We start from the raw sequence: 15,154 nt of genomic DNA on the forward strand, positions 1-15,154 counted from the left end.
CATTAACATACCAGCAGCACAAGTGCAAACAATAACATAGCATCAGCACAACAACATCTGAAGTAAGACTACGCAAAAGACAACATAATAGAACATAGTCTGATATATTTAGAGAGGTATAAAAAAATTACACCATAGTCGATCATATCTAGCAACTACTTTCAGTTCATTTGTTGCTGATGAACATAGCAACAACACAAATCAAAATACATAAAAATATCTTCCTATTCAACCTACACCGTTTTCATCTTTCATTGAGCTTCTTCTCCCGCATCAAGTTATCAATTGGGCCTCTTTAAGCCATAAGTCATCTTCCAACTCATTGATTTTGTTCAAAAATCTTGGAATGATAAAATTTGATCTTGGATCCACTTTTTCTTTGTCCGTCCGTAGAAAAAAATTACATTTTGAGACTGAAATTTTTTTTAGAAATCAGGACATTATCATAATTTGAATATAAATTGACAGCAAAATACAATGCAAAAATACATACAACATAGTAGGGGTAAGACCAAAATCTTCTTTCCGAATTTGATTTCGACCATAAAGTTTGCAAGTCAACCAAAATACCATGTTTGCATCTCATAACAGCATTGACCATTGGATCTGATTCATCCATACAAAGCTTATTCAATTTCGAATTTGTCATTTCATGAATTCCAACAAACCCGTTCATCAAATTAAAACCCTGAATTAATAGTTGAACCAAATTACAAAACAAAATTTAAGAAACGAAGTACAAATTGGGATTAAAATCTAAAAAGTAAGTTAAAGAAAGAGAAAAGAAAGAAAGAAAATGCTGGAACATGAAAAAAATGATAGAGAAAGACATGGGTCATATAAAGAGGAAGAAGATGACCGTTGGAAGAGAGAGAGAGTAATTTTTCATATTTATTTCATTAAATAAATAATAAATGATGTGTATAATACACGTGGAAGGCTGAACTTTTAATCTTGGATGTGCTGAAACTAAACCAACGCGCCTAGAGGGGGTGTTCTCACCTTCTTTGCCAGCTCAGCATTTAGGGGGTAATAAATATAGAAAAAAATAGACCAGGGGGGTAATAGGTCTAATTGAAAGATTCAGTGTGTAGTTGAGATTTCGACTATAGGTTGGGGGTGTTTGACCATTCTCTCTTCATTTAATTTGACTTACTCATAATTTGGAGCGCACTCAACGAATCTACAAGTGTTAATCATGTAATTTGATTTACTTTTCTAATACTCTTTGAGATTATTTTCTAATTTCATAGTACATACTTTACATTGCTATGATTTTGTGTAAAAATAAATTTATGGCAATTCAAGAAAATCAGTCTCCATGTTGAATGTAATGCAATTGTCCCTTGTGATAGTTTTGAAAGAAAATGCACTTAACACAAAACTTGCACTATCTAATTGCTTAGCTTGTGCAACAACACATGGGTGATTCATAAAAGATTTCGATAACAATGCCATCCATATAGAAATTAAAATGTGTAAATATGCTGCCAATTATGTTCTTTATCGAAAATTCAATTTTCTTCCTCTACAAAGAATCCTTTTAAATTCATCCAAAATGAACTATTATATACTTAATTGATGTTTTGCAATAAGATAAATAAAGTATATGTCAAATAATCCGAATATTGAATAGTGTGTAGTATCTATCACAACTTGTTTTCTTACTTTGCCAATTTTAGGTCCCTCTTTCAAGAATGATACTATTAATGATTGATGGCAACAAGAGTCCTGGTCATGGCAACACAACAGATACTATCGATGGCAACAAGAGTCCTGGTCATGGCAACATAATAGTGACAGATAAAACAAACATACACCAAGAATATTATCTATAAAGAAGAAGTATTAGGAGATATACGTTTCATTACATGTTGTACTTTACAATAAGTAAATGTCATCTAATTAATTTTTTAAAGTTCATCCTCATAGGTTTTACCGATATTCGATCATTTTGACCACAACAAACAAGTTGCTATACATTGATCAACGTTAATCATTCAAATAAACTTGTACTTTATTTTAATAATATCATCCTTTAATACAACTACATACTACATGACCTCGACATTCATATACGTGCAACACACGTGTCGAGAAACTAGTTTATATAAAATCCTAAACCCTGTTAACTAAATTTAGTGCATAAATTTTTTCCATAATTAGTTGATATATATAGAAAGTCTAATACTTCCAAACACTTTTAATTTTTTTCTATATATTTTGGGATTCATATATTTTAGATACTCATATATTTCACATATTTTAGGACTCTTATTTCTTTCCATGTATAATTTATTTGATGTTTGAAAATTGACAAAAGCAGAATTCATAATAATTTGTATTTGAACAAAGAAAGGACTCCGAAATAGTTGTTTTGCCAAAAATAAAACTACGATTTTTTTTTAAAAAATATAATATTATTATTGTTGTAATATATAATATTAGTAGTGTTTGTGTATAATTATAACTTTCTTATCAAAATAAGATATGTATAACCTAAAGAACTACATAGCTGCACTTTTTTAGACCAAGTATAATTTAGTTAGAAATATATGTGCTATAATCAATATTTAATATTAAAAAATAATAAAAAAAAGAAGTAAAAAGACGATTTTATCTAAAGAAGACACTTTTAATGAAGTGCAAAAAGTTCAAACGTGATTTACAAGGGCTTCAGACTTTTAAGATAAATAGGGATAGAGATTAAACCTTTGGTTTTAGCTCACTGTTGTTTATGCATTCAACTCTAAGGAAGATAGAAAGGAACTCTGGGATGCCATGGTTACTTGGAGTTCCTGTGCTAAGCCTTGGTTGGTGTTGAGGGATTTCAACTCCATTCTTCACCCTGGAGATAAGATTGGTGGTAACCCAGTTTGTTGGTATGAAATTGTTGATTTTCACACTTGTGGCTTGCTGGTACATCCTCACCAAGGTAAAAAATACACTTGGAATGACAAACGGAGTACTCAGATGATTTTCTCCAAAATTAACTGGATCTTTATAAATAATGAGTGATTGACGATCATGCCAGCTTGCGATGAAATTTTTCTGCCGGAAGGAATTAGTGACCACTGTCCTACCAAGATCACTTTTGCTTCTGGTAGACCAATGAGGAGGAGGTCATTTCTTTACTGTAATTTATTAGCGTATCATCCTAAGTTTATGGAGGTTGTGAAAGATGGTTGGAGCATTCAGGTTGATGGTTGTTTAATGCTTCAAGTGGTAAGAAAGCTGAAGTTGTTGAAACAAAACCTGAAAGTATTGAATAGTCATGCTTTTAGGAATATAGAGACTGAAGCCTAAGAAGATAGGTAATTAAGAACTAATGAGGGTGCAACAATTGCTACAGGCTAATCCTCTTTGTAGGAATTTGCAGCAAGAAGAGAAGGACAAATATCTTAAATTTAGACAGAGTTCATTCTTAACTGAAGTATTTTTGCAGCAGAAAGCTAAGACTACATGGATTAAGCTAGGTGATGAAAATACAAGGCATTTTTATTCCATTATCAAGCATAGAAAACTTAAGCAATCTACTACTTAGTTGAAGGATGACTAGGGTGTGTGGTAGACTGATCCTGACATTATAGCTGGCTTATTTGTTAGTTACTACGAAAATCTGCTTCGGCATTACCTCAAAGAAAGAATAAATAGCTTTACTAGCTTCATTCAGCAGGGTCATATTCTTTTTGAAATGCCTCAAAAAGCTTTGCTTGCTTCTTATACTGGGAAAGAGGTTAAGACTGCCATTTTTCAAATTGACAACAACAAAAATCCTGGTCCAGATGGGTATAGTAGAGACTTTTTCAAGGCTGCTTAGGCAATAGTTGGAGATGATATTACTGCTGTTATCCTACAATATTTCCAGAATGGTCAATTTCTAAAACAACTAAATTCTACTAATATTTCTCTAATCCCAAAAGTTGAAGATCCGGAATATGTGGCTCAATTTAGACCTATATCCTGTTGCAATGTCATATATAAAGTCGTGTCAAAGATGATGTATGTCAGATTAAAAGAGTCTATAAGTTACATTATGGCGTAAAATCAAGCCACATTTGTGCAGGGTAGATCTCTTGTCGACAATGTACTTGTATGTCATGACTTGCTCAGACATTACAATAGGAAGACTTCACCAAGGTGTTTGATGAAGATAGATCTCAAAAAGGCCTATGACATGGTCAACTAGGACTTCTTGAAGTAAGTACTAATAGGCTTTGGGTTTCTACTACCTTTGTGCACCTTGTGATGACGTGTGTGACCTCACCTTACTATACTATTAAAGTGAATGGAGAAGGGCATAAATATTTTGCTATTAAAAGAGGGTTGAGGCAGGGAGATCCCATCTCCCCTTTACTATTTGTGTTGGTCATGGAGTATTTGTCAAGGGTTTTGAAAAGTATGAGCAGGTTACCTAATTTTAAATTCTTTCCTATGTGTAAACCTATGCAATTGACTCATTTAGCCTTCATTGATGATCTAATGATATTCTGCAAAAGGGATGTTAAGTCTGTTTCCAGAGTTATTGAAGCACACAATCACTTTAGTGCTGTTTCTGGGTTGACTGCCAATATGAACAAGCCCAACATATTTATGGCTGGAGTTGATGATGCCACAAGGGTTACTTTATTAAGAAGACAAGGTTTTCTGAGGGTACTTTTCCCATTAGGTGTCTTGGCCTTCCTTTATCACCAAAGATGTGGAGTAAAATTGATTGTAATATGCTGGTTGATAAGATTACTAGTAAGATTAAAAATGGTTATTCTGCAGCTATCAATATGCAGGAAGATTGCAAGTCATTCTTGTTGTTCTATTCTCAATTGATCACAACTTTTGGGGGGCTATTTTTAGCCTTTTACTGAGTGTGTTGAAAGTTGTTGATGGGAAGTGTAGAACTTTCTTACAAGGAGGTGATGAAGAGAGAAGGAAGATCAACCTTGTAGCTTGGGAATCAGTGTGTGTACCCAAGCGTAATGGTGGTTTAAATATAAAGGGGTTCAAGATTTGGAACATAGCTTCTGTAGGCAAATTACTCTGGCAGCTTGTGGTAGATAAGGATTCCCTTTGGGTGAAGTGGATCCATGGGGTTTATATGAAGAATGATGCAACAATATGGTAGCATCGAGAGCCTATGGATTGTAGTTGGTATTGGAAGAAGAACTCTTTGAAAGAGAAAATGAAGGCATGATATATAAAGGGCAGATACAGCCTCACACCGCGGAGGAAGTACTCTATTTCTAGGAGCTACATGGCTATTCTTGGAGATTAAAGAAAAATGGATATAACAAGTTTAGTCTGGAACAGGGTTGCACAACATAAATAGAATATTATTGCTTGGTTGGCTGTGAAAGAAAAATTGTTAACTAAAGGAAGATTGGTTCAATTAAACATTCCTATGGATAATTTACTTTGCTGCCTCTGTACGTCAGCTAATGTTGAAACTGTCGGGCACTTATTTGTAGAGTGCCTATGGATAACTACTATCAAGGAAGCACTGGTACAATGGCTTTGTGTAACTATGCTGTATGGTACTGTGCAACTGGTATATGAAAGTATTAGGAGGAAACAACAGTTTGGGGTGCGATAATATATCACACTTGGAGGGCTCGAAACTGAAAGTTGTTTAAGGGACAAACTGTGCAAAAGAGAGTCATAGAGCAGATTAAGGAGGAGCTTGTTGTTAGATTGAGTTTTCCTTACTTGCAAAAAAAATTACATAAATGCATGGATCTTATGCAAAGAATTACTTGTAACTAGTGTTTACTTGAGTCCTGATATTGCTCATTCCTGTATAAACTGAGAAGATGGGGTGCACTTAGGTTGTAAATAGCTCTTTTGTCTGTTAATGGTAATGTTCACGATGTTATCAAAAAAACAAAAACAAAATACCCACCTTAATTTTATATATCATATTCTATTAAATATAATGTTTAGTAAATATTTTTTGCCATTTGGCCGGGTCCGTCTGATCCGATTCGATTCGGATAATTGACAGATGATGTGGTACAATCGAGCTTCATTGATTTTGATGACTCGGTGCACCTCTTGAACCCGTGCGGATAGGGGCTTATAGTGGACCCAACCAGTCCTACCCCCTTTTAAGTGGGTAGGTTCGGTCCGAGTGGAAAACAGTTTGGTTTGGGTCGCCTTGATCCATTTGACATTGTTTTTTTTGATAGTATATAAGAATATTACTTAATAAAGTATATTAGTAGTATTAGGATTATTTATGCTAATATTTTTTTTCTTATCAACTATTTGGTGGTGTATTAATGATATTTTGTCTTTAACCATGATTATTCATGTATTAATAACCATTGTATTATTAATACATGATTTGCTATGTAGTTGTTATACACCATATAGTACTAAATAGGATGTATAAATAATAGGTCTAAAAATCCAATTAAACAAAAAATTATATAATACAATGGCTAAGTACATGTATTAGTTATCTAATACATCCTAGCAAGCGAATCCTAATGTAGTTTTTGTTTTACCTACTACTCTCTTTATTTTAAAATAAGAGATATTTTTAATTTAGACGTATCTTTTAAGCAAACAACCCATTCCTAGAAAACAAAATACTCTACATTGGGAGTCGTTTGGTATTGGCGAGTTGAACTTTTCGTCCGGATCTTTGGAAATCATTCCGCTTCCCGATCATGACCAACATTGTGACCAAAAAGCGTAGGGTCTATCTGTTTCGGGCAAAAAGAAACTTGGACACTTGGAAGTATAAAGGATGGATAAGTGATACTAACAAAGAAGGCTCGAAGAAGCTTAGTTGGGAGAAATATGCCCGTCTCCAATATGTATTTGGTAGATGTCAACCTTGAAGAGCCTCCAAAGTGACCAGGTTAAGGCCGTCATCGGTGAAAACACGACCCAAAAAAAAGAAAGAGCTTCGCTCGGTTGGGATGCGAGCTTGTGACTCGAAGGTGTGAAGAGGATTGTGTCTCAATGACATGGCAAGAAAGGACAAAAAGGACAGATAAACCTGATATGATTGTAAAACATCCTAGCCACAATAGAGGAATATTAATTGGCATCACTAACAACATATCCATGTGGATAACAACCATTGGTATAGTATTTTTAGGGCTCGAGTGGAGCTTTTTATTGGTTAATGTATTCCCCTAACTGTAACCTATAAATAGTAGTTTTTCACGTAAATAATCATCTTACTTTCTTATGCTCTAAGCTTTCTATTTTCACTAAGTCTTTGTCTTCCAACTTTTGTTACTATATTGTTCTTGGATCTAAACAGGTAGTAATTTCTATGCTTACTAATGGTAACCTCCTTTATGATGCTAAGCTTGGAGAATGCAGGTTTCTACTAGCAGAGTTAGGACATCAGCGGTGAAACATAAATAAAGGCCAACTTGGTGCACTAAAGCTCTCGCTATGCACAGGGTCCAGGGAATGACCCGACCACAAGGATCTATTGTAAGCAGTCTTACCTTGCATTTCTGCGAGAGGATGTTTCCAATGCTTGAAATCGTGACCTCCCAATTACATGAAAACAACTTTACTAGTTACTCTATGGCTCCCCTTCTACATAAAACATAGCTACATGGAATAAAATAGTGTGGTTGATGCTCTGGCCAAAGAAGGAGAAAGAATGCAACATCTGGTAAATAGGACAGTTTTTGTTGTTCCTTCGGTGTGCGCATGCATCTGAAGCAGTGTGGGTGGACATTCTAGGAACTAATTTTCTAGATCGATTAAGCCTTGCAATATTCTGGCTCAGCAAAACACTAATGCTTTTTGATATTGAACAGACAGGAATAAGCAATACCTCAAAGTGAAAGAAAACAAGAAGAAAACACAGATTTTACGTGAAAAACCTTGACAGAAAAAAACCACGGGCAGAGGAGGAGGAAATTCACTATGATGGAGAGGAATGCAACGAGGAGACGAAAGTCTCAATGACGCATATATAAAACGTCCAAAACAACCCACTAAATCGCACTTATGATACATGCGTACAAATAAATCCTAAGCCCAAAAACATATAGGTCCATACCGCAGGGAATTTGCCCCCGCACCCCCAACGAGATCAGTGGTGGGCTCCAGGATCGGTCCTCTGCTACACCACAGACCCCCCCAAAAAATCTCAAACTTCGATCTCACCATAAACTTTTCAAGGCCAGATCAACAAAATTTGGGGCACAAACTCTAATACTTTTGTTATGCAAACAAACGAGTCTGGATACTCTATGTAACACAACTAAAAAATAACCAAGGAAGCTATTGTAATATTGAACTCACTAATTGGAATTACAAGGAATTGGTCACTACACTGATATTGACAACAGAGAAGAAATTGGGATGAGATACAGAAGAAGATAGGGGATGAGAAGATAGAAGACTCCACACAAAAATAGCCTGACTTTCCTCTGCCTACTCCTTACTACTTAATACAAAATTACACGCAATACTCACTGTCTTGCACCAACTTGCTCTTCACTTTTTATTACTGGACCCCACAATGAAATCAGTAAATCTTTTAGAGGGAATGGTTATTCTCTTGCTCCTTCTAGGTTGAGAAATATTATTGTCCACCGTGGCTGCCAAGTTGTCCTCCATATCAGTATTTATGCTCATAACAATACTTTTCTCCTCAGAAAGAACCTTGTCCACAAGGTTCTGGGAAGCCTCAGGGTAATCAATCAATGGTAAAGGAGTAATAGGGAGTATTAGATCCCCAACACAACGCTTGAGCAGCGAATATGGAAGACGGGGTGAATGCGGGCATCATCAGGTAAATCTAATTTGTAAGCCACCTGTCCAATGCGCTTAAGGATTTTGAAAGGTCCAAAGTATGGCCGACCTAATTTGGAGTATTGCTGCAAGCGAATAGAGTTTTGGCGATATGGTTTGAGCTTGACGAACACCCAATCTCCCTCACTAACTTCAAGCTCACTGCGATGTTTGTCAGCAAACTTTTTCATCCGTGATTGAGCCTTAAGCAGATTGAGTTTTAAAAGGCCCAAAACCTTATCACGATCCACAAAATACTCTTTCACTAGCTCACTAGGACTGCTTCCCAACACGTAACGTGCTATGGTGGGAGGTTCTCTTCCATAAAGTGCCTTAAATGGAGACATGCCCGCCGAGGTCTGGTATGCCGTATTGTACCAATATTCAGCCCATGAGAATATCGCAACCCACTTATGTGGTATGTCAGCAACATAACAATGAAGATACTGCTCAATACATTTATTAAGAGCTTCTGATTGGCCATTGGACTGGGGGTGATATGCTGTACTCATAGCCAAAGACGTCCCTTGCAAATGGTTGACCTCCTGCTAAAAGGAATGCAGGAACCTAGGGTCATAATCAGTAACAATAGTTCTTGGTGGACCATGAAGGCAAATAATTCCAGTCATAAAATCTTCAGCAACCACTCGAGTGGAAAAAAAGGCAGGCAAGGGAATGAAATGGCCATACTTCATCAAACGTTCTACCATAGTTAAGATGGTAGATTTTCCTTTTGAACTACGCAAACAGGTGATGAAATCCATAGCTATATCCTCAAACACCAAATCTGGAATGGGTAATGGTTGCAATAGGCTTGCTGGGTGGTGGTGCATATCTTTCATTTGCTGGCAGATTTGACAGGATGCAACAAAAATTTGGACATCTTTTCGCATGTGCTTCCAAATAAAATTGGAAGCCAACCTATGATAAGTTCTAGCCACCCCTACGTGTCCCTCAATAGCAGTGTTATGAAATTTAAGGAGCAAGTGTTAACGGAGCGGAGAATCATATGGGACAACCAATCTCCCCTTAAAAATAGTAAACCGTCACGAAAAACATAACCAATGGCAACATCAAGCTGTTCTTCCAACTTCCGCTGAATGTTGACTAACTCCGGGTGTGTTTTATTGAGTTCCCTGAGTTCATGTTCCAGATCATAACTCCTCGTGGAAAAGGCTATTACGACCGCCTCAGTTGTGTGAGAAAGAACATCAACAGCTTGGTTCATTTTACCTGGATGATATATGATCTGAAAATCATAGCCAACCAACTTACAAAGCCATTTTTGCTGCTCTAGTGTTTGAATGGTCTGATTGGTTAAGTTCTTCAAAAATTGCCGATCAGTATAAATAGTAAAATTGCATCCCAATAGATATTGACGCCACTTACTCACTGCTTTAGTAATGGCGAACATCTCTCTGTGATAGGTGGAGGCCCCCTACATTCGGGTGCTTAGTTTTTGGCTAAAATAAGCTACCGGGTGCCCTCTTTGCGACAAAAAAGCTCCTATGCCTCGGCCAGAAGCATCAGTTTCAAGCTGAAATTCTTGAAAAAAATCCAGCAGAGCAAGTACCGGGGTAGAACTAAGCTTCTTTTTCAATGTTTCAAATGCAGTGAGGATTATAGAATTCCACACAAACACATCTTTTCGTAGCAAATCAGTGAGAGGCCCAGCTATAGCTGCATGTTGGTGGATGAAGCGGCTATAATAGCCCGCAAGTCCAAGAAAACTACGTAGTTCCTTAATATTTTTAGGTGGAGGCCACTGCTGGATGGCCTTAATTTTTCTCGGATCAACACTCAAGCCTTGATTAGATATGACGTGCCCGAGATACTCTATCGTGGTTTGACTGAACAGATATTTGGTTTTCTTGGCTACCAATTGATGTTGGCGCAAAAGTTGCAGCACTTATTGCAGATGGTTAATATGGTCCATCTATTTTACACTATACACCAAAATCGTCGAATAAAACCAATACAAAGTGGTGAAAGTAAAGCCTAAAAACCTCATTCATAGTAGCCTAAAATGTAGAAGGAGCATTGGACAGACTAAACGGCATCACTAAAAATTTATAATGCCCATCATGCGTACGAAAAACAATTTTAGCCACATCCTCGGGCCTTACCCGAATCTGATGATAGCCTGACAGTAAGTCAAGCTTAGAGAAATAAACAACACCATGTAACTCATCAAAAAACTCATCAATAGTTGGGATTAGAAATCTATCTCTCACAGTGATTGCATTAAGGGCTCTATAGTCCACACAGAACCGCCAAGTTCCATCCTTCTTTGTTACTAACAACACTGGTGAAGAAAATGGACTCGTACTAGCCTGAATAACTCCTTATTTAAGCATATCACCCACCATCTTCTCCATAATCTGCTTTTGGAAGTAGGGATAATGATAAGGCTTAACATTAACTGGTTCAGCCCTGAAATTCAAGTGGATTGCATGATCTTGTGGTCGAGATGGAGGCAATCCTTGTGGTTTCTAAAAGACGTCCTCATAGGTTTCCAGAATAACCATCATGTCCGAATTAATAGTATCAATAGGAGTTGCATTAGATTGGACTAATTGTAGATGAAAATAGAAAGATATTGCATCAGTGGCGACATATCTGCTGAAGCTATGCAATTGTACTAGTTGGGCCACAGCTGGTGCATCTCTATTCCAGCAGTATGATTTCTCTTGAAATTAAAACTCAAACAAACACGCTCCATAATCCTTAATCACCTGACCCAGTGTAGACAACCACGATACACCAAGCACCACATCTGCACCATGCATCGGCAACGTATATAAATCTAGAGTAAGACAACAACCCTGTACCACAAGAGAAGTTGAGGTTGCCACTCCATCACCCCATAGTCGTTGTCCACTGCCCACCACCACTGGAAATCTAGAAGTGGTATTAATGGGAAGTTGCAAAAATTTAGTCACCCTAGTCTGAATAAAATTATCAGTATTTCCCCCATTCAACAAGACCTGGACCCGATGAACATTAATATGACCAATAAATTGAAGAGTGGAAGCCGAGTTTCCTCCAGCTAATGCATTATACGAAAAGGCGGAGTGCTTTTGGATCTCTAAGTACTGCAATTCTTCAGCTAAGAGATCGTTGGAGGCAAATTGATCCGGCAACATCGGCTCAATATCTGAACCATTCGTAAGTAAAACTAGTTGTGAAGGTACTATACACTTATGCCCAACCGTGTACTTTTATTCACAGTAGTAGCATAGACCACGTTCACGACGGCTTTGTACCTCGGCATGGGATAAGCATTTAAGGGGTTGACGATTTTGCAATTGTTTGGAAGTAGAGAGAATATGAGATGTAGTTGTAAAATTTCATTGTGGTGCTGAGTTAGGGATGGGTAAGAGGGGGGGGTCCTCTATTAGCGAGAGTGGGTCGGAGCGACCCTTCTCAGCCTGGATACATTGCTTGTGGATATGGGCCTAGTTAACTGCCTCTTCATAACTTTTGGGCTCATGAGTAATAACAGAATTTTTTATATCTTCCCTTAGCCCAGAAATAAAAAGTCTTACCATTAGCTCATCAGAGATGTCGGTGGTTTTGTTTGCAATTGCCTCAAATCTAGCCTAATATTCAGATACGGTAGTCACCTGATGGAGCTTCGCCAAACGCCCCTCTGCTGATTCAAGCCCCTTTTTTCTTAAAAAGCATTTGTGCCTTCTCAGCAAAATGATCCCATCCTACTAATTGCTTGTTCCTGAATAACCACCGATACCACTCCAAAGCTTCACTATCAAGATAAAAGGATGCCAAAGTCAGCTTGTGTGTTTCTGCGATTCCATAGAAATCAAAATAACGTTCAGCTTGGAAAATCCATGCCTCCAAATTTTCTCCACAGAATCGTTCCAATTCAACCAGAGCCGGTCTATGACGGAGCGTGGGTGCTTCAGGAACGTCTTTCCCATGATGAGGACGACCGACCTCCATTGTTGGATCTCGAGTTTGAGGTCCTGCCGGAATAAACTTCTGGATAACCTCCTGTAACAAATAGCGAATGTCTGCAATATCCTTGGAAAATGATTCTTTTACCTCCGTAATCGATTCATCGAGAGAGCCTTGAGTCTTTGGTCCTCCATGAGAAACCTCTGGATGATAGCACCAATGTAACACAACTCAAAAATAACCAAGGAAGCTGTTGTAATATTGAACTCACTAATTGGAATTACAAGGAATTGGTCACTGAACTGATATTGACAATAGAGAATAAATGGGGATGAGATACAGAGGAAGATAGGGAATGAGAAGATAGAAGACTCCACACAAAAATAGCCTGACTTTCCTCTGCCTACTCCCTGCTACTTAATACAAAATTACACGCAATATTCACTGTCTTGCACCAACTTGCTCTTCACTTTTTGTTACTCGACCCCACAACGAAATCAGTAAATCTTTTAGAGGGAATAGTCATTTGCTTGCTCCTTCTAGGTTGAGAAATATTATTGTCCACCGTGGCTGCCAAGTTGTCCTCCACATCAGCATTTGTGCTCATAACACTCTACATATGCCGCCTTTAAGCTTTTACGATATTATCCCTTTTTACCATTAAAAAACTACGTTTTTCTGAGTTGAAATAATGTAGTAGATTCTATTTATACATGAAAAACTATCCAGATTTGAATGAACGTAAAAATCATGACCCACATCCTTGTAGGATTTAACTATAAGCTATTGCTAAATCCAGAGGCGACTCTACCCTTTTGAAAAAAAGGCGACCGCCTTAGGGTCCAAAATTTGAGTGGCCTTACTTTTTTAAGTAATAATATATATTATGTGTAGAAAAATATATAATAAAAATATCATTAGAAGAAATATAATATATTTGAAGTATTATATCTCAAGAAAAATTGAATGCATTGATTATATTACCAACTAAATGAGAATTATTACAAAAAAAATGAGTATATAATTTTTAAAATAGATTTTGTTAAAAAAATAACTTTTTTTTATTAAATTTAAGCCTCCGTTTGATTTTGGCCTTAGTCCACTGAACTTACTTGAACCGGCCCCGGCTAAATCCCTTTTCCATTGTCCTTGATTATTTCTTGAAAACTTTGAATAAACATATTTTGGCACAATTTGTAGGACAACGATATATTTTATTTATTTATCATCATCAAAAGCATGCTCAACAGGTATACTCGAAAAACAGAAAACAGATACAAGTAAACATCTGTATATGCAAAAGCGAGAACATGGTGCAGCTGCTCCGATCCTTCAAAGAGTTTGATGTCCATTGGAAATTGTTTTTGGAACCCACACTAGATTACCTGATAAGAAAAAGTGACAGACAGGTGATGTTCCTGGTAATATACCGAGCACTCGGAAGGATACATGAGATGGATTCCATTCAGAGGTATCCAAGTGACAAAACAGCAATTGCTTCCGCTCTATCACCATTTGCTTCATTCCTTAAAGAAACCTTGAACACCTTGCTTTTGATAGTTGTGTAATGACAGTAGAAAACTGTGTAAGGGCAAGCAGTGGTATGGCACTCCACCATCTAAGGAGCTGCAACATCTTGTGGAGCATCCAAAATAGTATAGTTTTGAAGAAGAAGGGTATTTGAGTCCTCTGAGAAATTAGTTGTGTTTTTTCTCCCAAGATTCCTTGCACAAAATCGAGCATTGCCTCCACGCACGGATGTGGCACAGTACTTTGTCTCTCCCTTTATGGGTGAATCTTCACATATTCTCAATGTAACTTCCATGGCTGTTGCTTGTGGAGTGTCTTTAGAGAACAATAAACGTTGAAGAAGGTTTGGGAGTTCCTTCAGTGAAAATGGAATGGAATTGGCCACTTCTTTGGGTAAGAATTGAAGCGAAGAAGAAAAATCCCTTCTTGGAAAGGAGACAGTAATTGCTTTCCCCAACTTCAACTCATCTATAAGGAAGAAGCTTCGTAGAGAAGGATGGACATGATCCATATGGGATGATGAGTCGATTTGTTCATTCTCTTTTAGAGCTCGTTGATGATTGTCTTCTGCTCCTTGTTTATAGAACTGCGGGGGTAATTGGGAATTCCCTTCAACCATTTTTCCTAGCTTCTGTTTCATAAGCAACCTGTCATATTTATGAGGTGAGCAACATCTATAAATACTCATAATCAGAGTTGAACAATAAGTAGCACCAATATTAAAAAAAAATATTGTTTTAGATTGTGGAGAATAACACAACAACAACAACAACAACAAACCCAGTGTATTCCCACTTAGTGGGGTCTGGGGGGTAAGATGTACGCAGTCCATACCTCTACCTCTGATGAAGTAGAAAGGCTGTTTCCGAAAGACCCCCGGCTCAAGTTACGAGATATCACACAAACACATAGTACAGCACAGCAGCAGATGACATAACAT

General features: G+C 37.2%; 1 protein-coding gene across 1 annotated transcript; it reads right to left on the reverse strand.

The window, feature by feature from the left end:
• Positions 1-14,302: 14,302 nt before the first annotated feature.
• Positions 14,303-14,833, reverse strand: LOC107866107 (BURP domain-containing protein BNM2A-like). Its single transcript, XM_016712289.2, has one exon. It carries the CDS (start codon positions 14,831-14,833, stop codon positions 14,303-14,305), a length of 531 nt encoding a protein of 176 aa, XP_016567775.2.
• Between the last annotated feature and the right edge of the window lie 321 nt (positions 14,834-15,154).

Source organism: Capsicum annuum, chromosome 5, assembly GCF_002878395.1.
Source record: "Capsicum annuum cultivar UCD-10X-F1 chromosome 5, UCD10Xv1.1, whole genome shotgun sequence".
NCBI lineage: Eukaryota > Viridiplantae > Streptophyta > Magnoliopsida > Solanales > Solanaceae > Capsicum > Capsicum annuum.